At 37.6% G+C, this 24763-nt stretch overlaps 1 protein-coding gene across 4 annotated transcripts in view; it reads left to right on the forward strand.

Annotated features, from left to right (window-relative positions):
- pex5la (peroxisomal biogenesis factor 5-like a) overlaps nucleotides 1-24763 on the forward strand; it is an 89978-nt gene that overhangs the window by 47164 nt on the left and 18051 nt on the right. Inside the window, exons 2-8 of one of the 4 annotated variants that reach the window (XM_057337133.1) lie at nucleotides 1687-1791; nucleotides 13275-13386; nucleotides 16543-16737; nucleotides 17059-17179; nucleotides 17785-17881; nucleotides 18105-18134; nucleotides 20737-20832. In XM_057337133.1, coding sequence (XP_057193116.1) covers nucleotides 1687-1791; nucleotides 13275-13386; nucleotides 16543-16737; nucleotides 17059-17179; nucleotides 17785-17881; nucleotides 18105-18134; nucleotides 20737-20832 — 756 coding nt within the window. The remainder of the gene's footprint in view (nucleotides 1-1686; nucleotides 1792-13274; nucleotides 13387-16542; nucleotides 16738-17058; nucleotides 17180-17784; nucleotides 17882-18104; nucleotides 18135-20736; nucleotides 20833-24763) is intronic. The other 3 variants (XM_057337137.1, XM_057337135.1, XM_057337134.1) reach the window with 3 other exon arrangements.

The following is a 24763-nucleotide window of genomic DNA, read 5'->3' on the forward strand; positions in this document are numbered from 1 at the left end:
TTTAGGGCTACTGTAGAAACAACATGGCAAATTCCATGTAAGGGGACCCGCGGCGTATGTAAATATAAATAGCTCATTCTAAGGTAATTAAAAACATAACACTTCATTGTGTAAGGTCTTTCTTCACCTCTGAAGACAGTTATGTATATTATATTGCATTTCTTTCAAAATATCCTTCAGAAAATTACACACTGGACCTTTAAAATTTTTATTTTGTTACAAAAATGTTTACAATTATTGCACATATTGAGTTATGTATTTATATATATATGTGTGTTTATTAGGTGATAAATGAGTCGAATATCCACATTGGTGTGATTTCCACAGATGTGATTATTGCACATATTGTGTTATTTTAATTCTCTTTTGCGTTAATCACTTTAACAGTGTGGTGCCAAATGCCTGCTGAGATTCTGACAATCATTGATTGTCTGACAAAAATGAATACATTTACTATAATCAAAAGGTTATTAATCTTGCCTTTTACTAATGCAATCTTAATTCAACAAGCAACAATCGCATATACACAAGCAGTCAATTTGTTTCTGTTAACATCCATACACTTGGATTGTTGTCAAGTTCTCTGGAGAGATGTCTGTGAGGCCAAGTGCACGTTAGAACACTAAGACACGATCACAGGCCAGAGTAATTGAATAGAGAACTTGGTACTCATTCTGAGAGTGACGACACAGTCTGACTCACAGAGACAGATTACTTTTCTTATCTCTACTGGCAGAATCATGCTAGATTAGACTGTCAGGAAATACGTTTTATAGAAAGAGTTTTAAGGTGTAAATTGTGTGTGTGTGTGTGTGTGGGAAGTATTTGAATATAAAAAAAATTCGCAAAGATGCTATATTTCATATTTATGAAATCTAATTGCAGTCACCCCACCAGACTACAATTTGAAATGCAAAGATGGATGGTGCTTTCGGTTTAGATGGAAAAGAGAAAAATGTGAATCTGTATCATACTGTCCCAAAATACATGAAGAGAAACAGGACCTACAGTATCTATACGTATCAGTATCTATAATAATAGACCATTAAAAAAAATCAGTTTTTCTGAATTTACTATTTACCAACCATTCCTTTATGGACCTGGCTTTGTGCACAGGGACACGGTCATGTCATCACAAAAATTTTTTTTGATTGCATGGCTGTATATGCTCAAGCATATATTTGCTAAAATAATGTAGATGTAGCTAAAAAGCTTGCAACTGGTAGTTCATTTGTTTTTGTTGTTGCGACTAATGCAGAGCTAAATGGAGTATTGTACAGCTTTTCTAATCGATTCAACCCATATTTTACTTGTTCTTGAAGTAATAGGGTGCTCTGTTTACCCGGGGAGGAAAGGGTTGAGTGAAAGTAAGAGACTAGCTATACATCTCTGTCTCCGCAGCTCTGATAAAGGTGGTTAACGGCAGCCACGCTATCACTCACATGACTGCCGTGGCCTTTTTGTGTCTCGCACTTCATCAGGCAAAGTAAAACCAAGTGTGACGTTTGTAAGAGTGAGAAAGTATTTACTAAGGCCCCATAGCTGTGTTCATATGTGGCTTATAGTGTTTCATTTTGCTGTGAATCACATACGTCTTTGAGCCTTGTACCACCATAGGAGCAGTAATACTTATAATATCTTAATATTCTGTCCTGACATAAGTCATTGTTGATTTCACTGTTGTAGGGGAAAGACGCTAGGGCTGCAGATAAGACCGTTGCCATGGTCCTGAAGGAGATACCCAATAAGGCATCCTCAGAAGGCAAGCCCCTCCTCATGATGACAAACAAGGTGGGCAGAACTACCTCAGCAACCGCAAGGGTCATACAGCACCTCCATTCTTGCGAGTGATGATTTCCAATGGGAATGATTTGACTATCACATTTCCAAACCCTACCTTTTAGCCAAGGAAAAAACATAGCGTGTCTTTGCCATTAGAAATTCTAAACTCACAACAGTTAACAAAGGCTTTTATTAATTTCATTCAGGGCTGCTCTATAAATGGAGCTTTTCCCATCAGGCAAGACCTGTCACAGGCAATATAATAGGAACAATAGAATGTTCGGCGGACACATGGGGGGACAGAGAGGATTTTAATGCACAATCATTCGTTTTCTAAAGGATGTAATATTGGCAGACACTTTATTGTACCTCAAACATTCAGTATTGCACTACCTGTCATAAGCTAAACGTTTAATTTAATTTTATATACAGTATTTAATATTATTTAACACTTTGTGCCACTTACAGCATATGACAGCCAAAGCAAATTTATGTGATGCTAGAACTTTTCTTAAAATAATAAATGTTCTTGCTCTTCTGTGGTTGATATCAGTCAAGGTAATGCCATTGTCATAGTTTTAAAGTCTGTCTTCTGTTTGCATGTGTGGTTTGTGTGGATCATTTTGTGTTATAATCCATTTTGTTCTCTCTCTCTCTGTGTGTGTGCGTGTGTGTGTGTGTGTGTGCGTGCGTTGGTTTTGCCAACGTTGTGAGAACCAAATGTCCCCACAAGGATACTAAAATATGAAATTACCTACAGTACATTAAGGGGACCAGTCAAGCCAACTGTCCCCGGTTAAAAGCTTAATAAACATACATACATAATGTCAAAAGAAAATTGAAAATGCAGTCGAGATACAGGCAGGTTTTTAGGCAGGTTTTAGAGATAAAAAATTTGAATTAGCTCAGTAAGAAAACAATACAAGTTAATGGAAAATCAAAAATGTTGAAAACCAAATGTGGGTGTGCGTTGTGTTTTTAGCAACATTAAGTGAACACATACTGTATGTGTACAATATGGACCGTTGGCTAAACGTCTGATGCATAAGGCACACTTTCTTGAAACACTTCAGCAAGTTCAATCGTCATCTGATTTGTTGAATTCTACAGGATTTCAGGAAAAGGTATGTGTCTCTTTCTTTAACGGTCCCCCTGGAAATACGAAATTGTTTAAAAAAAAGTTCATGGGGGTGTTAGGTGGAAGGAACATATCTAAAGTATATGGGCTAAGGTTTTCGCTAGTCATGGTACTGATATTTGTGGCTTTATTTAATGCCCAAAAGCATGTCTTTAACCTTGTGCGAATTTGCACTGCTCTTGGAAGATTAATATTGAAATATTGTGCCTGTGTTTTTTAATGTACACCTTAGTAAATCTCCTGCAGAAATTTCCACTCCCATTGGTGCTTTTTTAAATTGAGCTCTTATTTTATTCAGTAGAACTGATGTCTATTGTTCTTACTGCACCAATGATAATGATGATGTGTAACACAGTCAAATGACCTAAAGCCAACTGCTCTCATTTGCTTTGTCCATAATAGCCTGAAGGTTAGTTGTTCTTCAGATCAGGTGGCATAGTCTATTGAACGATAACGGAATCTTGAACACACATCATTTCACTGTTTAGAGTTTTGTCAATATGCCAGGGTTTATCAGATCAATATTGACCTATTTAACTGTATGAACCATCACCTCAATCTGTTTAGTCTCGTGAACCACAACAGAAACAGCTGAGAAAACAGCCCATTTATTGGCAATGTTTATTTTGATATCATCTAATAATAGATGTTAAGATATTTTTATAAAGCCTGAATAACTTCTGTTAAGAAATTACCACGTCTTGGTCTCTGTGTCCCTAAATAATTTTAAACTGTGGTTATTTAAACACCTGTCCTCACTTCAGGAAAATTGCAAAACGTCAGGGCAGCAGTGTTTATTTGAAGTAAAATAGGCTTCTTATTAGCCAGACTGTGTTTCTATACACAGAAAATAATTATAAAACAGGAAACTAAATGAATGGAAAGTTGAATGGAAACACGCATCTATTGTGATATCAGAGCACCTTTATTCTTTACCAATAAAACATTGGCTACCTTATATTTGGTGTATAAACACTTTTGGATTAAATATAATATTGATATGGTTCACAAATAGTAAAGCACTCATGATAAAGTCTATACTGTTGGTCTTTAGCCTGATGACCATCACAAACGGCTTTGAAATATTTTCTCCATACATAATGCAGTTGTGTACATGCATGGTGTCATTTTAAATCCGTTATAATTGCCTCACATAGGTCTACCCCCCTCGATCACCCCCTTAAGAGTCCTCGCTTTACTGCTTCCAGGTTCCCTTGACAACAATAGCTTAGAGTGAGCATCGGGAGCTAAACCCATGTGAGACAAAGTTTTCCATGACATAATTCGTCCTTCAGCAAAAACAAAGACATGATCTGCTATTGTGCTTTGTACAACAAGAGAGAAAAGATACGAAACAGTCGGGTTATTATAAAGCGCAGTAACTAAATCAGACTAAATAACAAATTCTGGTAATGTGAATGTACAAGTAATATTTTGGTTTTCTAATTGACTGCAGTGTCAGTATTAGCATTGAATTATTTTCACAGGGACAAATCTAGTTGCTATAAATGCCTTGCAGCATCATGCCTAGATGAGACATCAGAAGCACAATGATGGCACAGTCTCAAAATAGAACATTTCGCACTACATGAATAACCAAATCCTAATTAAAGTTAACGTGTGACCTTGATGTTCAAGTCTTGCTGAATATAATGTACCTCAGGTTGCACTATTCACATTTATAGAGGACCTTACATGACTGTGAAGCTTTAAATATGTTCCTCTTCTTAATAATGATTTATGTGCCCAACACAGACAAACCTGCCCATGGCAAGACTCAAATGTGAGGATCATTTTTCTTTTCCTCACCATTCTCTGTAAAACCTAGGCATTTTGCTTAAAAATCTCAACTTCAAAGTCACTTAAATCACCTTTTCTCCCCAGTATGATCAGCAGATCTTTATGTTGATGCCATGTTTGGCTGATTTGATATTTACATTAAAGGGATAGTTCACCCAAAATTGAAAACTCTGTCATCCTTTATTCACCCTCTTTTAAACATGCCATTTCAAACCTGTATGACTTTCTTTCTTCCGCAGAATACAATCGATATTTTGAAGATATTTGAAAAATGTTGATAACCGAACAACGGCTTTTTTTCGGTTACCAACAATCTTTACAATATCTTCTTTTGTGTTTTGCGGATGAAAGTCATACAGGTTTGAAATGACAAGAGGGTGAGTAAATGACAGAATTTTCAGAATTCTTTCAGATGTCGCTGCGAATTGTAGGCAGCTTGATGTTTCAGTTACAAATGAATAAGACAAAGCAACCAAGAGCACTCATTTATAATGACAATAAGAGTTCAAACCTAAGTAGGAACATTTCGATTTCCTCAATATTGTAAGAAGGTTTACATTAAAACGACAGCTGGAGATGAAGGCATCGAGCGTCTATTGTGTAAATGTGTGTGTGCACACCAAATGTGAAATAAATCCCCAGAAACTTTCCAACAACTGCACACCTCTTGTGTGGCTTTCATTTACATTGCTATCAGACTGTGGAAACAAAAGTCAAACTATTCTGTAATGTGTGACTGCAGTCATTTGCTCTGCTTTGTTCCTATAATAATTCCCTTCAATGACAGCAAATCACATTATTGTTATATAAAAAATTATTTAAAAAAATTGTGCCAAGTAAAGAATGAATTAACATTGAATACAGGTAAATCATATAATGAAGTAGAGCCAGAAACATTTCAGAAATGTTCCCCTCTTTCATTATGGCCCTCATTCTGTTGGAATTCACAAGGGAGGGCCTTATGCTTTTATAATAAGGCCATGAGCAGCAAATTAAAAATTGAGCCCTTAAATTGAGCACACATACCATTATAAAACATCCGGACTGGAGATGCTATTACCTAACCCAACCGGACACTTCAAATGCTTAGATCAGCAAATACGACCTGTAAAATAAGACATCCGTTTCTGTTTCAGGATTAAGATTCCAAAAGATTCATGCAGTACCTACATTTTTAATATAAAGTTGTATGTTTTTCATATGAATTAAAATATGTTTAATAAATAAATATAATCTTTAACAAACTAGGCAAAAGCATGAGCACATGAGGCTGTAGGTCATCATTTCTTTTAGTTTTGAAAATTGGTGTTGTAACAAGGTGCAAGCCAAGGTGTTGTAACAGCAGGAGTTCAATTTGGGTAACATCAGACATTCCAGCCAGCCAACAGATAAATCTCCTCCCTGACACTAGAGCCAGGTGATGTCTCTGCAACCCAATTAAGATCGCTGGGTCAGCATTCTGGCAGAGAATATCACAACAGGAAAGCTCTTCCAAATGATCACGGAGACCAGCATACGCTGATCTCAATATTCATGAATATTCAGCATGTGTTTCAAAGCTTCAGTCAATCTCTGAATCACAAACTTTTGCACAATTGACTGTACAGTTTGAGAGTAGAATATATTCGGTCTCATTTGCCAAGTATATTTTTTTAGATTTTTATTTTACATTTATTTTTAAATTATGCAATTAATTGTAATTGAATGAATTACAATTCCAGGCTGACCTTTGTCTGTTCAGTCTTGTAAGCTCTGGACAAATTAAAAAGACATCAGAGGTAAAACAAAAAACAGAAGCCCCCAATTAAGCAAGAGTTGATAAGGTTACAGTTAAAAAAAATTGTATTTGCTTATTTGCAACAGTTCATTAATTTATTATTTTATTATTAATTAACTGGCGAAAAATGGACGTTTTTTTCTCTGTCTGCCCCGCTGAGGACCCACTCCCGAACCAGAGACCAGCCAGCCATCACCCCGCTGCACGGAGCGTCTGCACGAGCCCACCGCAGACGGAGAGCCCGAGCCACGAGAGCGAGCGTGCACAACTGCGACTTAGCCCATCATCGCCCCGGAGCCCGAGCCTGAAGATTCTGACCAGGTGCGTGAGCCGGCAACACCATGCTTCGCCGTGGGAGTGCTGGTGGAGATCAAGGGCATAGAGAGAAGCCCCGCCCACACTCCCGCCACTGAGGGTGAGCTGCAACTGGCCTCTGGCATTATGGACTGTGTTATTGAAGAGGATTTAATTGACTGGTTTGGAAAGGTTGTTCTCAGTTCCCCTGAACCTCCAGTGTCTCCTGTATCTCCCATGTCCCCTGAGTCTCCGCTGGTCCCGTCCAGCTCTCCTTCGTCTCCCGAGTCCCTGCTGGTCCCGTCCAGCTCTCTTTCGTCTCCTTAGTCTCCGCTGGTCTTGTCCAGCTCATCGTCAGCCAGCAGATCCTCTCCTGCCTCCAAGAAGGTCCCGCCCAGCCTCCTTTTCCCGCCTCTTCTGTTGCTGCCAGCCAGTCCATCAGCCCTGGGTCCGCTAGCATCTGAAGACACCTCAGCTCACACTCAGCATGCCAATGCCATTGGGTTGGATGAGCTTGGGGATCTCTAGCTGCCAGCTGCCTCGTGGGTTGAGTTTCCCATGTCTCCGCCTCCGAGACCCGGTCTCCACCTCGGAGCGGCTACACTTTGGCTCCTGCCTCCCTCGTCTCCACCGTGGCCCATCATCCCACCAGCTCCGCCAGGCTCCCTCGTCCCTCCAGCTCCGCCTTGGTCAGTCATTGACCATCCGCTGCCTCGGGACTCTAATCCTCCGGCTACGCCTCGTCACTCCGTTCCTATGGCTCTGTCAGGCTCCTCCTTACCTCCGGCTCTGCCTTCATCCTCGGTCGCTCTGTTGAGTGAACTATATGCATGGCCTCAGTCTCCTTAGCCGCCGGTTCCACCTTGGCCCTTCGGATCCTCAGTGTCACCCCGGCTGTCCGTCTGCTCGTGTCCACCCTGGGTTCCTCCTCCACCAGCTCTGTCCCCGACAGTCAGCCCCCTGGTGTCGCCTCTCCCATCTCCACCATGGCTCCTGCCTCCATCGACTCCACCGAGAGCCGTCGTCCTGGCTTGCCTTCGGTTGTGGATTTATTAACTCTTTTGAATACTACTCTTTCATCGTGTGCTCTGTATATACTGCATCCCGTGACATTAGGCTGCTGAAGATGGATAGTCAGATAGACCCACACAAACTGCACTTTTTTCCATTCAACACTCCAACCCCAACAAGATTTGACAAACACACAACACCAACATTGCTCAATCTTGCTCTTGGAGCTCATCCTGCAGATTATAGATCCAACCCTAAAACTTGAACCAGCCACAGTCTTTCTACATACTGAATACTGTACATGGATACATTCAAGACATACCCACCATATTTTCATTGTCATGTGACCTATATGGTCTTCTTTGACCTGTGATGTATTAACAACAATCATGAAAATTACTTACTGAGGTGTTGAATAAATGCTCAATAATTTTGAGTCAAAGTTGAAATGGGTAATGCATGTAAATATATATAAGGATATAAGAAAGGAATAGAAAGGGTAAAATGAAAATTCAGCCAACATTTACTCACGCTTATAGAATAATGTAGTGTGGTTTTCTTCTGTGGACCCAGAAAGGAGACAGAATTTAAGTGGCCGTAACTCAGACAGTTTCTGCATATCTCATGTTAATCTTGAGTACTTGCCAACAAAACACAGACATATGACTCAGTTTCACTTACCGCGTGCGGTTCATATCGGGCATTTTTTAGCGCTGGGACCACTCCATCTATCAGTTTCAAACGATCTCTAAATCCAGCATTATATCCACCGTTTATATAACATTCCTAGCCGAAATGCAGTGAACAAACAAACACAGCTGAACTTCGCGAACTCAGTGCTCTCACTCTCTTGCTCCAGCTGGTTGACGTGTGCGCATGCTTCTTCTCCCACTCTCCTTGGTTGACACGTGGGCGTGCTCCTTCTCGCTTTTTTGCAAAACAGATTTTCATGTTCGAAAAAAACTTTACGAAACCTATACGAACACTGGGGGAGTGTATCGAGCACAGAAATACTACGTCATACGCCCAACTCGTTTTTGACAAGTTGACCATGTCAAGCATGAGAAGACAGCACGTTTAACATGGTAAAGAAGTCAGAATGCATGAAACACCGTTGCACAGCCCCTTTAAGCAGAATATTAGTGACTGAAAGTATCACCTATTAAATGTTATTTTATGGAACAAAATTGAAAGAAATTCGTTCTACTCTTTGACTGTCCTGTAATTTGTTATTTTTGACTAAACAAGGGGCTTTTGATTTTGCATGAACATGTTCTGTTTCAAAGTGTATTGAAACAGCTTTGCTATCATAATTATGCTCAAATATTGAATCTTGAATTGTCAATATTGATTGTATTTCACAGTTTAAACAGCCATTAAATGAAAATAAACACACATTTTCCAATGGTGATCAGCTTGTAATTTATGAGCTTTTTATAATAAATTAAACTTATTGATAGCTTGTCTTTAATCTTAATATATTTATTAGTATCCATGGTCAGTGTAAATACAATAAGCCCCTTTTTTAAACTTAAGGGCAAATTATCAAAATACACGTAGACTAAATCATTTGTATGTGAAGCGACCAAGTTTGTCTTGATCGCTTTAAGAGGTCTTGAATACACAAAGACTAACGTTTTTTGTTGTTTACTGTATACACCAAAGCAAAACTCCAAGTTTGTATCTCTACTGAGGGAACAGATGAATCACTGTAAATCTTTTTGCTTTTAAAATATGTATCTTTGCCACCAAAAACAAGACATTTTTAAATAGGATAGTTATTCCTATTCAGTGCACATACTGTAACAGTGCTCTCCTCCTATGAGCCTGTGGAACGGCTGAATGCACACTATGAGAACAAGTGATGATGATTGATGTGTTGTTTCCATTCTGTAGACACAGGGCCACCTCACTGCCAGACTCTCAGGAGAACATACGCACATTCTATCATAGTAACACATAGTACACTTATGGGGGCATTTTACAGACATCTTAACACTAATTACATACATACACAATTACTTTATAGCACGATGTACTATTTGTGATATACTTCATGATCACATGCAACTCGTAGGCCAATCACATAATGCCCTGGCGAGTCCAACCTGTCACAGAATTGTCACTCTTATAAAGCAGCTATTTTTGCAACTCCAAATATAGTTCACTCAACAGATGGCACCGTTGTGCATAAATCTGAGGTACTGAGTTAAACCTGTCAATGTAGGTATGAATTGAAGAAAACCCTTAAAAACCAACATGCATTGACCACAAGAATAAACTTGTGAACATAAACACAATAAACACAAGAATAGACTAAATTGTTTAGTGTATAACATGTTGAAGATGAACATGGCATCAAGTCAAAGGTTCCCAAACTAGGAAGGGGTCCACATGTTGAAAATAACATTAAACCAAGTATATTTCTCACAGACAAAATTAACTTAATGTGTGCACCCTCTAGTGTACAAAAAGCACAATGGTAGTGTCAATGTAAAATAAACAGTCTGCAAGACTGCAATTAGACATTAAATGTATATTGTGCTTATAGTGTGCAACTGTGAAGAAATCAAGAAATACACTCCATTTTTATTATATCACAATACTGCTGTGGCTTTGGGGTATGTGACTACATTGCTATGCGTGGCACTCCACTTGACTGAGAAAAGCAATTGACAGTTTGCTGAAAACACTAGTAGAAAAACACCTATATTGAAATGTCTACAAGTTGCTACTTAAAAACTGACTTTGCAAATGATGCTGTGAAAATGTCACTTTTCTGCCCTACTTCGAATATGTAGGCCTACCTATATTAAATTTAATTCTCTTACTGGCATAAAGAACAAATAATAATAATACATTCATTTTATATAGCACCATTAAAAGTTGCTTTCTCAAAGCGCTTCACAGCAGACATCACATCAGGTAAAAACACAATGACAACACTTTGTAAAACAACACAACAAAAACAAATAATTGCATACTGTAAATACAGACGGACTGTGCAGAAAGCGACTTAAGACTCGACAAACATCGCAAAGGTATGCGAGTCACTTCTTTTTATCAATAAATAAGTCTTAAGTCTTGCTATTTTGTGAAATAACTTGTTTGATACGTGTGTTTTGAACAAAGTTAAATGTGTAGCAGAGTCCAGAGAGAGGATACACGGAAGGATGTGTATATCGTTAGACTTGAAGTACCGCGAGAGTGTTTCAATAGGGGGCAGTCTGCTCTCGCGGTAGGCTACTTTCATACGCCAATTGATCTGACAAGCGCCGGAAGTCGAAGACACCACGGGATTCATGCAACTTCTCAAAAATCATGTGCCAGTCCTGTTATTTGCTACAATGTATCTTGCGTCAGAACTATTATCTCTGTCTTTTACAAACGGGTATACAACGAGGCTGCGAGCCATACATTCAAGCTACCCATAGTGAAGTAACGCATCAAAGCATCTTACCTTTAAAATGTATGAAACGCTCCTTTCTCCTTGTATTTTTCTGCACAAGTTCCTAAAGTCCTGTTTCGTTGTGCTTCTCAGGCAGGTTTCTATTCGTTTTAGTTAAGAAACTTGCCACTCTGACTGACATGCATAGTTAAGGCCAAACACGGGAAATTTAGGTGATGATTAGTACCAAAAAGTCAATGGACAAAAGTCCCATTTTTGACGTCATAAATGACCGATTGGCTTTCTTAGTACAACCACGCTGGTATCCTATTAATGTTTTAGTGTTACTTAATACTTTTGATGTTAGTAAATTTAGACATTATATCCGGGTTGAGGTGGGAAATACTCTAAACAATATAGGCTATTCGAGTTGACTGGAACACAGCAAACCATTAGTGTGCTGAATAAACTGCTTTTGTTATAGAGTTGTTCTATATCATTCCGCTTGCTTATGTTGGCAGTAGTTCACACAAGCTATCAGTTTGTGGATTAGCCTGTTTCTTAATTATTAGTTTGTTTGTATATTTATTTACTTATTTTGCATCTCTTTCTGCTGGTTTTATTGTTACACCAGTTCAGCAACAATGACTATTTTTTGTGTTTTATTAAAAAGCTAATACAGCCTTGGGTTTTTATTGGTCAATATTCGGCAATATAGTACTATAAAATGTCTGAATTAATTGTCTAAAATGTACGTTTCTCAATACTAAATTCTTCTTTGTTGGACTGTTGTATTGGCATGAGCGCAATTGTCCCAAATATTGACACATCAGATTTACAGCTGTGTTAATATTCTCCACAGCAGCACACTTGGTCGTATAATATTGGTCAAATGGCTTTGTACCGTAGGGAGATTAATGGGGTATATGCATGCGGGTCGATGACGTACTTCTGCTAAAATCTCAGCCAGGCTATTACATCCGGCATCAAAGGGAGCAATGGCGTTTTCGCTTAAGGATCAGTGTTGGGTAATTTACTCTGAAAAAGTAATTAATTACTAGTTACTAATTACATATTCAATTGTGTAATTAGATTACTGTACAAATTACTCTCTCCAAAAAGTATTTAGTTACTTATTACTAATTACTTTCTATATCCTACATCAACTTTGATTAGTTAAGTGATTCAAGGACGGCTCTTTTAATTCATTCAAATAAATAATATAAACTACATAAAGTACTCTTATTTACCGACCAAAGTATTACAAATGTGAGAATTATACATTAAAGCACAGATTTTAAAGTTAGACTTTGAATTTTGATTTGTTAATTCCACTATTGCACACACATTACACAAAGTATTTAGTCTAATTACATCAAAAGTAACTGTAATTAAATTACAGAAAAAATAAGAGTAATCCCTTACTTTACGTTTTCAAGTGAAAAGTAATTAAATTACAATAACTAATTACTTAGTAACTAGTTACACCCAACACTGTTAAGGATGCACATAGGATTACGATCAACAACGTGAGTCTAATTATTCAAACACTTTGCCATACGCGGACAACCAAAAAGGAGAAGCACTTCAGGCTATCCGTTTCAAGGTACATCAACAAATATGAAAAAAAGCAAGAGTGAACTTTTGCACTTACTAGATGCATGATCACAGAGGCACTTAACAATGCTCACTTGTAGTGCTGTCGGTTCGCAGAAATTTGAAAGTTTTCTTACTAAACACATCGTTATCACTTGGTGAAAAATCCCTTTAGCGCTTTGAGAGCGGAAGTGACCTAGCTGGCTGAGATTTTAGCGGAAGTATGTGTCCCGTGTGCATATACCCCATTGAAAAAAATAAATTGAGAATAATCCTCAGGTGAGCTGTTTTTTGTGGACAAGGTAAGAATAGTCTTCTCAGACGTGCGAATAGGCAGGAGCTAAAGAGGGAAGTGACTGCCATCATTGCCAATCGTCACAAAGATGGTCATTGCAATGGAGGCCAGCTGCAATTCAAGTAATAAGAGTGCAAGAGGCCAAGTGCAATAATGTGTCTCTCACCGGATACTTCTGCTTGATTTTTTTCAGCTGGTGAGTGAGCAACAAGAGAGCCGTCCCTTGCTGAGCCCCTCCATCGATGATTTCCTCTGTGAGACCAAGTGTGATGGAGCTGCCCGTCCAGTAACCTCCAACACGGCAGGTACCAGATACTCGCCTTCTCCTGAATATTTTCTTCGCTCACTGTCCATAACATCTTAACAACCTTATCAAATAAAAATAATACATTTGGATGTTTTAATACAACTCACACCAAATACATTATTACTTCTTCTCTTAATCTTCCACCTAGTTAACTCCTCACAAATGTACTGTCTTTGGCATTTAATAGCAGAGCAAACAAACACATAACTAACTGAGAAGGCACTACAGGAGATCTGAATGCAGTAAGTGCAGGGCAGATCTACTTGATGTACACAATAAAAGAAATTAAAACTATATTTTGCTTGCATCCTGGCTCGCTTGTATTAAAAAGCAATTTAGACAACTACTCCTACTGCTTGGAGAGCATCTGCTCCCTTTCTGGTTGTGCACACTGTTTGGTGAGTTTATTCTATATTAGGAAAACAACAGATTATAATTGGCAACAGAATACGTTTAGGGTATCTTCAGATTTGCTTGTAATGAAGCAGCGGTGGTAATTACTGTGAAATGTCTGTAAGCGAAATGCTTGCTGTGGATTAAAAATACCAGGCAGAACTTCATGCAATCGAAATGTCACGACGTGCTAACTTACTTCAGTGTATAAAAGATTTTCAGTCTATCAGGCAAGCAGTACAGGTGCCAGTTATTGATCTATGCATAGTTGAGTATTTAAGTGTCTGACAAAAATTTGAAGCACTTTTGCCAAATGTAAAATTTAAGCAGTAACATTAAAGCAGGTTTTTGCAGCTATTGTTTTATAAATGTGATTATATCTAAATTATATGTAATTCCATGATGAAAATGTAAAAAGGCTTTTGATGATTAGAGGAACACCAGGCACTGTTAAACAGTGTCTGTTTGTAACAGGAATAGAGCTGATTATAGAAATTTCAATTCAGGTCTTTAACAGGATCTGCTGTAATCTTTAAAAAAGAACACCTCTGAAATCAATTACTATTCCCTAGCTGATTCATCAGGGTGTGCTCCTTGAAATGAGATTTTGGGGATACAAAAGCACTGATCGCTTTGGTTTCCAACTTCTACAGACTATTGTGTTATTGAAGTATTGGGCCACCTGTTTCTTCTAAAGACAGCTTATGAGATTTAAAACATGATCAGCACATTAAGTCTCAGCTCTGTATCACATTTTATTAAAGGCATCTATGGGTGCAAACCATAAAGTTGTCAATGTACTTCTGCTGGAGGACAACTTTAGCAGTGCAGCAAAATTAAGAAGTACTTTTAGTAATGTCCTGGGCTGGAAAATGGACTCAAATATATTATTCAAAATGTATCATAAATGTTGTATTCGTGTAAACTAAAGTTCAACTTTGGAAAAAATGTAAGGAGGCTTGGCAAACAATAACATGCATCTCATGCACTGTAGAAAGCTTATTGAGTCTTGTTAAAAATACATACTTTTTGTATGTATTTTTGCCAAATAACAATCGTTTTGTTATAACAAGTCTTTTGTACATTTTGTACCATACACCTGAGTGGGCATTAAAAGCACACAAGCATTGTATAAATATGCCCTTATGACTACAGAAGCACAAAAAGATAGAAAACAGAAGCACAAGTCTTTTAAAGCATGTTGATGAGTCAGTGTTTTAAATGAATTCAATGTTTAAGTTACGTTTTTATTTGTTTACATTGTAGACCATGAACACTTTGTGAAACAATGGTTTGCTTAGATACACTGTTAGCTTGTATAGAACTGACTGCAGTGTTCAAAGGCTGCTTGGGTGTTGCAGGGGCCCCCCCACAGGGTTGTTGTCCCCCCCACATGAAACAGTTTTAAATTCATGTAATACATACTGAAAATAATTAATACAAAGTTTTAACGTTTAAAGAACTTTAAACAAAGTGGAAATGAAAATGGTAGCCTAGCCTATGTGTTTACTTTGTAAAAAAGATTAATCTAGTACGGTTGTTGTGATGATGCGTCATTACGCAGCGTATTAATGTATGTATACGTGTGGAGGGAAGCCGCTAGCAATTAGCAACTTCACAAACGGAAGGCTCAGTTAGTTCAGCTTTGTAAAAGGAAAATTTACAACCGAATGGAAGGACACAGTTTTAAGGAGGTTATTTAAAAGGCGCGTGTGTTTCATTACTTTTAGCAAGCCTCGGTGCGAAGGAGCATTATATCACAGCATAGGTTAGAATTGTCAACCTGTTGTTTTTGTTGTGACTGTGTGTGGTAATATTGTTTGTTATTCTTGTTCACTTGTATGGAAAATAGCACCCTGCACGAGTTGTAAGTGTGCCCTTGCACAAATGTGGTAGTTTTGACTTTTTTGTATTAATGATGCTGATTGTGTGCCCTCCCACTGGGAGCCACTTGCCCCCCTGTTAGTCGTGGTCTGGCGCCGACTCTGGGGTGTTGGCAGGTTTTTGTAGTTTTGGACCTGTAAAACTATTTGTGTTGCGTGGTTGGCAGAAACAAAAGCACAGGTGATAACCTGGATTCAGTTCTGATGTTTGTACCAGATTTCAGAAGGTGTTGTCTGGCCCTCAAGGCTTGCATCGTGCACTCCTCACACTTCTTGGCATCTATGCAACTGACCTGCATGACCATTTGTGTAACACCTGTTAATGAAGACCTACAGAAAGTCAAGAAATTTGTAGCACTTTCTCGTTAAATGGATTTCATTGTGCCCAAAAAATAAGATAACTTAGGTTACATAATGTTAAAGAAGTTCAGCAATCTACTAAAACCTGAAAACTTTCCTTCTCTGTAGCAGAACACAGTGTTCTGTATTAAGTATTATATATAATACATACTGTATGTATGTGTATCATTTGTTCTCTTGGAGAGGAACATGCAACATCAAAGATTATTTGACACTGCCCCCCTCGGCTGTCGGAGCTGCCTGCTGTCTTTTATTGCTGTGGCCACCCAGGTAGATAAGTGCCAAGAGCAACAACCAAACTAGGACGTGTTATTCTCTGTTTTTCTCTAGCAGACAGTGGGCTTTTGGTTGATGTGCTAAATTGGAACTGGGCAAAAACGCGTTAGTTCACAATATATTCAGTCAGTTCCACAATGACACTCTGTGAAATGTCATTATCCTTTCTGAAGCAGGAAGGCAAGTAAGGAAAAGTTTCCCTTACTTATCTGTGTTTTTATTTTCTGTTCGTTCATGTCTAGTACTGTCCTCCTCCTTGGATCTGCTGGATCTGAGTGAGCCAGGTGAGAGAAGACATAGCAAAGACAGGAAAAGCCCTCTTTCCTTGAAGGGCACACCGTACAGAAAGAAGCCAGATGAAACAGAGCTGATTCAGGTGGACGTCGAACAGAGCGTCACCTGTTCCCGCACACATGAAAAAGTTTCACTGGATTCAGGTGTGAAGTGTATGAAGAGTAAATGAAGAGTAAAGTGCTGTTATGGCCAGAAGCACTCGCAGCAGATGCTCACAGATGAAAATGTGTTTCTTCATGGCATGAAATGAACGTTTTCTGTAATTGGCACTCATTTATTTTTTCAAGTGAGAAAAACATCATAAGCTTGCACACCATTTGGATAAGAGTGCTTTAGGCTGTAGTTTTTAATATGTGTGTATGTACTAACTTAAATTCCACTGACTTTGGTGGTTTGCTAGTTTACTTTGGTGCTGTTAAGATGATATATTTTTGTCAAGCAGCATGGCCTCATTTAACTTGCAGTTGCAGTTACATCTTCGTTGGAGAAATGGGAGGAACTCAACCTACATCCAGAGCGAAATGGAAGCAGAAAGTGGAAACTTGAGAGAAGACGTTCATCTAAACTTTCGGGGGAATTTATGTTGTAAGCAGCTGTTCTAACACAGTTTTGTATATACTGTATAGGCTAAGTTCCAAATTTTCTTTTTCATCAGCATTTCTAGATGTATTGTGGCCATTCCAGTCCAGTGTCGGTTGAATTTGAACAAAATTAAACCTCAGGAGTGAGGTCATCCAACAGCAATGTGAAATACTGACACCATGACAAGACACATAAGTTATCACATAATTTTTTTTTACTTTTCCTACATACATGTACAAATATTACTGTTATATTGCTTAAAAGTGAATATGAACTTGTTTTCTTTGCAGTATTTGAGGTCTGAAAAAATACTGAGCATCTTTTCTGCTATTTTGGCCTGTTTCTCCAGTTTTCATGTTCTGCAAATAAATGTAAATAGAAACAATATATATTTTTTAAAATTTGGTAGTATTTAACAGAATGAAACAAAAAAAATGTTTTATCTGAACTTACCTATTAATGATAAATAGTAATTTTGAAATGGTCTCTAATTTTTTCCGCGGCTGTATATATTTCCAGACTTTTAAAAATATGTATCGCAAAATATACTGTACATATCTCTTTTGAACACCTTTTGTGAACATTTGTTTCTTATGACACAACAACAGGTCTATGGATTGCAAGACTCAGCCAGACACCACAGTCCCCAGGAAATCCCTGGAGGTATATAATAAAGTAGAGGCAGAGGCAGCGCAAGTTCCTCAAGTAAGTGCAATTCTGATCAGCCTGCAAGCATCACCGTTATAACATCTCCACACATGTGTCAGTGACTTTTCAATGTTATTTCCCACGTGTCTCACTCCCCTAGCATTTTCAAACATTTTGCTCTAAGTCCATTCTCTTGAGCTGTGAACAGTCTGTCTATACGACCTGTGCTCCATACGCCGTGGAACATTCTGTGCTAACATCTAGAATTCTTTATTTTCAGCTCAACAGGCAATTTATTAGTGGAAGACATGTAAGCTTTTCTGTGCACTCTTTGTATGAATTGCTTAATGTTCTGTGCATTTGCACCATGGCAACAGCATCACCACCAAATTCCATACAAAAGACTGAACCATTTGGGCAGTACTTGAGCTCCGTTTATGCCAACAAATGAACTGAAGTGCCCTTCTCACAGCAGGTCACTGTATGCAAGGGTTTTCAAATTTTCTCTCTTGGTGGTGCTACAGGGTACAAATGTTACACGCTTCTACCCTCAGTGAAGCATGCAGGTCTGATTTATTGCTGTCTTATCATGATTAGATTAATTATTCATTAAACACACAGGTCATTATCAACACAGGATCTTATCGCCTACAATGCTATTTTAATTCAATTAAATGAGTAAGTCTTCATCAGTGGGGTCCTCCTTAACTAGCGCGGTAACTTGTATCTGCTCGTCTTGGTTTCTGACCCATTTGCTAATGGTTATGGAATGATTATGCATTTTCATAAATAAATGAATATTAAATCTTGTTGTAATTAGGTGTTTCTTCAGCTACAAGTATGGACACTTTTTAGCCTGTGAACATTTAGAAAATGTCCCTATTAATGTTAGCATTAATATTGTTAAGCAAACAAATTCTATTTTTTATCTCATCTAAGATATAAGAGTCCTTGATCTTGCTGAGGATACATAGAATTTTATTTTTCTAAAATGTACAAATGAAATCATATTTTCACATTTGGACAAAATTACAGAAATACAAATGTTAATGGGGTAAACTTGTTGGTAGTAGTGGAAATTACAAACTGTGGGATAGTCATCATTTATAATATAAATAATAATATAAATAAATTCAATTTTGAAATAATTTTGTTCTTTGTGTTTATTATCAATGTTTTAATGGACATTCAAGTTTCGGTTCACTTGACTGTTTCTCTCAACTTAAAATATTTGCATATGAAGGTGAAATGTTTAATATAATTTTTATTAATAAAAAAACTTGATTTATTTAAATAAACATAAAAACAAATATGTATGGACTGCATAATGGAAAAAACAGCCAAAAAGAGTGAATCCAGAATATATGGGATCTTCTTCAGTAGTCTTTAAAAAGCATCTGCAAAAAGCCAAAAGTGCATTTTCACAAATTAATTTTACAATAAAGATGCAAAAACACAGTTTTTATTTCACAACATAATTCCTAAAGTTACATTAGTCTTATTCCATAGTTTGGATGAGTTTACTATTATTATCAAATGTAGGAAAAAATATGAATAGTACAGTATATTAGAAAGTGGCTAAACCTTTGACAATAAGGTATGTAATGTGGTATTTTCAGTTTTAGAATCTCGGCTTAAAAGTCTAAATAATAAAATCTATAAATCTTTGAACAAAATAGTGCCTGTAGTAGCAGAAACACCATGATACATTGATGAAAGGTTGTTAAAGAATACGGAACATTTATGCGTCTTTCTAGACATCTGTTAAGACTGGAGCAATCATAACACATGTGAGCTGCATGGTTCCAAAAAAATAAGCCCAGATTGTCATCCCACTTTAAGGGGCCAGAGAAATGGAATATGTAATGTTAAAGGTAATTGTTGGAAATTTGACAAGGCACATTAAATGTAATTATACAGGGCTGCACCAGCACAATGAAGCAAGACCAATTGTCCTTTTTTGAGGCCTCCATTATAGCCTCCTGTATGAAATTTGTTTAACTCTGTAACCTCTGTAATTGATTAATATCCAACGAGGCAGGTGGAAAATACTTCATGGTCTTCCTTTGATTCAGTCTGCCTGGAAGGCTTTGTTATGCCGAGAATTGAATTGGGGGAATGGAAGTTTTCCATTGATAGCTCAGCACTTGACATTTAGAGCGACCAAGAACAAGATACAAAGCTACAGGCAGAGGGTGGTTGTTAAAGGGTAACTATGATTACTTTATTCATTAAAATGACACGCAAATGTACGTGTTAGGAGCATTAAACTATGGCATTATTATGCCTGAACATACAAAAACACAGTTAACCAAGAATAGATTTGATTGTATCAGCAAATGTAAATGGAAGCTCCTGTTCTTTATTGGCCATATGTCTCCGAATAAAGCCTCATCGGATGATGGCCTAAAAACTGTGAGAAAATGAAACCCTTGGGATCTTACTGTTCTGTTTGCATAAAGCTTGGTTTTTGTTGGTGGGTGGTGTACACATACAGCAACGTGATCAAAATGAATGGCTTTGCCGCATGTGAAGCATGTCTTTGGGTGTACTGTACATTGCCGAAAAAGTGCTGCATATTTGACAGTTCATGCTGAGCAAAAGTCTCCCGCCATGCTATTTTAAAATTTGCATACAGAGAAAAATGTGTAAAGGTAACTCAGTGCGCATGACAAGTCAATCCAGAGGCATTGTGAGCGTGTGAGAATGTCAGGTGTGGACAACAACATCTCGGATAAGAGAGAGAGAGACACACAATAGAGAGTGGGAGAAAAAAAGAAAACCCTGCGTTGCTGATGCTGGCATTTCTCCTTGCCTCCGGCGTGAGGGGTTGGCAAGGGCAGGGCCTTTTCTCCTGTCGATGGCTGACCATGTTTTCTCTGACTCCCGTGTTGTGTACGTGTGTCTAACAGGGCCGTTTGAGCAAAGACCAAAGGTGGGGCAGTACACTCCTGTCCAGAAACCAGTCTCTGGAGGAAGAGTTTGAGAGAGCCAAAGCAGCAGTCGAGGTAAGACAAGTCTCAGTGTCATCACCAGAACGAAAGACGGAAATATTCATAAGCATCTCATCCACTTGAGTGCGGAGGCATCTTGTATGGAAAGGCAAGGGAGGTCACGCCTCCTTAATAAAAATTTGAATGAGAAACTGTAAAACAAACAAAGTAGGGAACAAAACAAAGCAAATATTATGATGCATGAGTTTATATAGTGTGTAAAGCACAAATCAACAGTGACACCAAGTTTTAGTGAGAGGAGAAAATGCCTCGCTGTGATTGGTTGATTACTCTGCGAACGTGATAATGTCCGTCTATCATCTGTTCTGTAGTCCACGCGTCGAACCGGTGGAAACAGGCTATTATAATATAATAAACAACTCTCAAAAATGTTGTTTTTGTGATCTTAGCCAGACATTTTTGAGATATCTGTCTTTTCCATTCAAGCAGATGGGACATTGCAATTATGGCCACCGAGTGTAAAGACCTTCCTTTAAGGGACTTTGCTTTTGGTACACTAGGTCTCAATTAACTTTAACTTTATGCTATTTTTTCCGCGGCTGTATATATTTCCAGACTTTTAAAAATATGTATCGCAAAATATACTGTACATATCTCTTTTGAACACCTTTTGTGAACATTTGTTTCTTATGACACAACAACAGGTCTATGGATTGCAAGACTCAGCCAGACACCACAGTCCCCAGGAAATCCCTGGAGGTATATAATAAAGTAGAGGCAGAGGCAGCGCAAGTTCCTCAAGTAAGTGCAATTCTGATCAGCCTGCAAGCATCACCGTTATAACATCTCCACACATGTGTCAGTGACTTTTCAATGTTATTTCCCACGTGTCTCACTCCCCTAGCATTTTCAAACATTTTGCTCTAAGTCCATTCTCTTGAGCTGTGAACAGTCTGTCTATACGACCTGTGCTCCATACGCCGTGGAACATTCTGTGCTAACATCTAGAATTCTTTATTTTCAGCTCAACAGGCAATTTATTAGTGGAAGACATGTAAGCTTTTCTGTGCACTCTTTGTATGAATTGCTTAATGTTCTGTGCATTTGCACCATGGCAACAGCATCACCACCAAATTCCATACAAAAGACTGAACCATTTGGGCAGTACTTGAGCTCCGTTTATGCCAACAAATGAACTGAAGTGCCCTTCTCATAGCAGGTCACTGTATGCAAGGGTTTTCAAATTTTCTCTCTTGGTGGTGCTACAGGGTACAAATGTTACACGCTTCTACCCTCAGTGAAGCATGCAGGTCTGATTTATTGCTGTCTTATCATGATTAGATTAATTATTCATTAAACACACAGGTCATTATCAACACAGGATCTTATCGCCTACAATGCTATTTTAATTCAATTAAATGAGTAAGTCTTCATCAGTGGGGTCCTCCTTAACTAGCGCGGTAACTTGTATCTGCTCGTCTTGGTTTCTGACCCATTTGCTAATGGTTATGGAATGATTATGCATTTTCATAAATAAATGAATATTAAATCTTGTTGTAATTAGGTGTTTCTTCAGCTACAAGTATGGACACTTTTTAGCCTGTGAACATTTAGAAAATGTCCCTATTAATGTTAGCATTAATATTGTTAAGCAAACAAATTCTATTTTTTATCTCATCTAAGATATAAGAGTCCTTGATCTTGCTGAGGATACATAGAATTTTATTTTTCTAAAATGTACAAATGAAATCATATTTTCACATTTGGACAAAATTACAGAAATACAAATGTTAATGGGGTAAACTTGTTGTTAGTAGTGGAAATTACAAACTGTGGGATAGTCATCATTTATAATATAAATAATAATATAAATAAATTCAATTTTGAAATAATTTTGTTCTTTGTGTTTATTATCAATGTTTTAATGGACATTCAAGTTTCGGTTCACTTGACTGTTTCTCTCAACTTAAAATATTTTCATATGAAGGTGAAATGTTTAATATAATTTTTATTAATAAAAAAACTTGATTTATTTAAATAAACATAAAAACAAATATGTATGGACTGCATAATGGAAAAAACAGCCAAAAAGAGTGAATCCAGAATATATGGGATCTTCTTCAGTAGTCTTTAAAAAGCATCTGCAAAAAGCCAAAAGTGCATTTTCACAAATTAATTTTACAATAAAGATGCAAAAACACAGTTTTTATTTCACAACATAATTCCTAAAGTTACATTAGTCTTATTCCATAGTTTGGATGAGTTTACTATTATTATCAAATGTAGGAAAAAATATGAATAGTACAGTATATTAGAAAGTGGCTAAACCTTTGACAATAAGGTATGTAATTTGGTATTTTCAGTTTTAGAATCTCGGCTTAAAAGTCTAAATAATAAAATCTATAAATCTTTGAACAAAATAGTGCCTGTAGTAGCAGAAACACCATGATACATTGATGAAAGGTTGTTAAAGAATACGGAACATTTATGCGTCTTTCTAGACATCTGTTAAGACTGGAGCAATCATAACACATGTGAGCTGCATGGTTCCAAAAAAATAAGCCCAGATTGTCATCCCACTTTAAGGGGCCAGAGAAATGGAATATGTAATGTTAAAGGTAATTGTTGGAAATTTGACAAGGCACATTAAATGTAATTATACAGGGCTGCACCAGCACAATGAAGCAAGACCAATTGTCCTTTTTTGAGGCCTCCATTATAGCCTCCTGTATGAAATTTGTTTAACTCTGTAACCTCTGTAATTGATTAATATCCAACGAGGCAGGTGGAAAATACTTCATGGTCTTCCTTTGATTCAGTCTGCCTGGAAGGCTTTGTTATGCCGAGAATTGAATTGGGGGAATGGAAGTTTTCCATTGATAGCTCAGCACTTGACATTTAGAGCGACCAAGAACAAGATACAAAGCTACAGGCAGAGGGTGGTTGTTAAAGGGTAACTATGATTACTTTATTCATTAAAATGACACTCAAATGTACGTGTTAGGAGCATTAAACTATGGCATTATTATGCCTGAACATACAAAAACACAGTTAACCAAGAATAGATTTGATTGTATCAGCAAATGTAAATGGAAGCTCCTGTTCTTTATTGGCCATATGTCTCCGAATAAAGCCTCATCGGATGATGGCCTAAAAACTGTGAGAAAATGAAACCCTTGGGATCTTACTGTTCTGTTTGCATAAAGCTTGGTTTTTGTTGGTGGGTGGTGTACACATACAGCAACGTGATCAAAATGAATGGCTTTGCCGCATGTGAAGCATGTCTTTGGGTGTACTGTACATTGCCGAAAAAGTGCTGCATATTTGCAGAGGTGGACAGTAACGAAGTAAATTTGCCTGAGTACTGTACTTAAGTACACTTTTTGAGTATCTGTACTTTACTTGAGTATTATTTTTTCTGAGTACTTGTACTTTAACTTGACTACATTTGAAAGACAAATATCATACTTTTTACTCCACTACATTTATAAAAAGGTCCAAAAGTAGAAAATGGTTTCTATGCAGCGGGGTTTCCTGTGTGCACAATTTATCTGGCTTGCGATCTGCCAGGACCTTTTACTGTTGCCAAGTATTTCAGTTTTTCTAAGCTCGCGGTTTTCCGGCAAGCTTTGAATGGCCATTTGGCAGATTTTTTTAACGCAAATCTGGCAACTCTGGGATCTTCCCCGCTAAACTAATGTAAACGTAGCGCTGCTACATCGTTGATAGCGCTCTGAAAAGGCAAATAGAACATTAAAAGAGGAAAAAGGCACATGTTAAAGTGTGGTGTAATCATCTGTGGGTTACGATCAGTCAAAGATCGTTGAAACATTGTCATGAAAATGATCGGCATAACGGCTAAACGGTAAATAAGCATCACATACACCTTGAGCTACACGTGCGTGTTAACTTCTGATCTGCTGTCTATATCATTAAAGCGATTTGGAAAATGAATGATGTTTTTACTGAAGTAACTATAGTTGAA

Source organism: Triplophysa rosa, linkage group LG7, assembly GCF_024868665.1.
Source record: "Triplophysa rosa linkage group LG7, Trosa_1v2, whole genome shotgun sequence".
NCBI classification, from domain to species: domain Eukaryota; kingdom Metazoa; phylum Chordata; class Actinopteri; order Cypriniformes; family Nemacheilidae; genus Triplophysa; species Triplophysa rosa.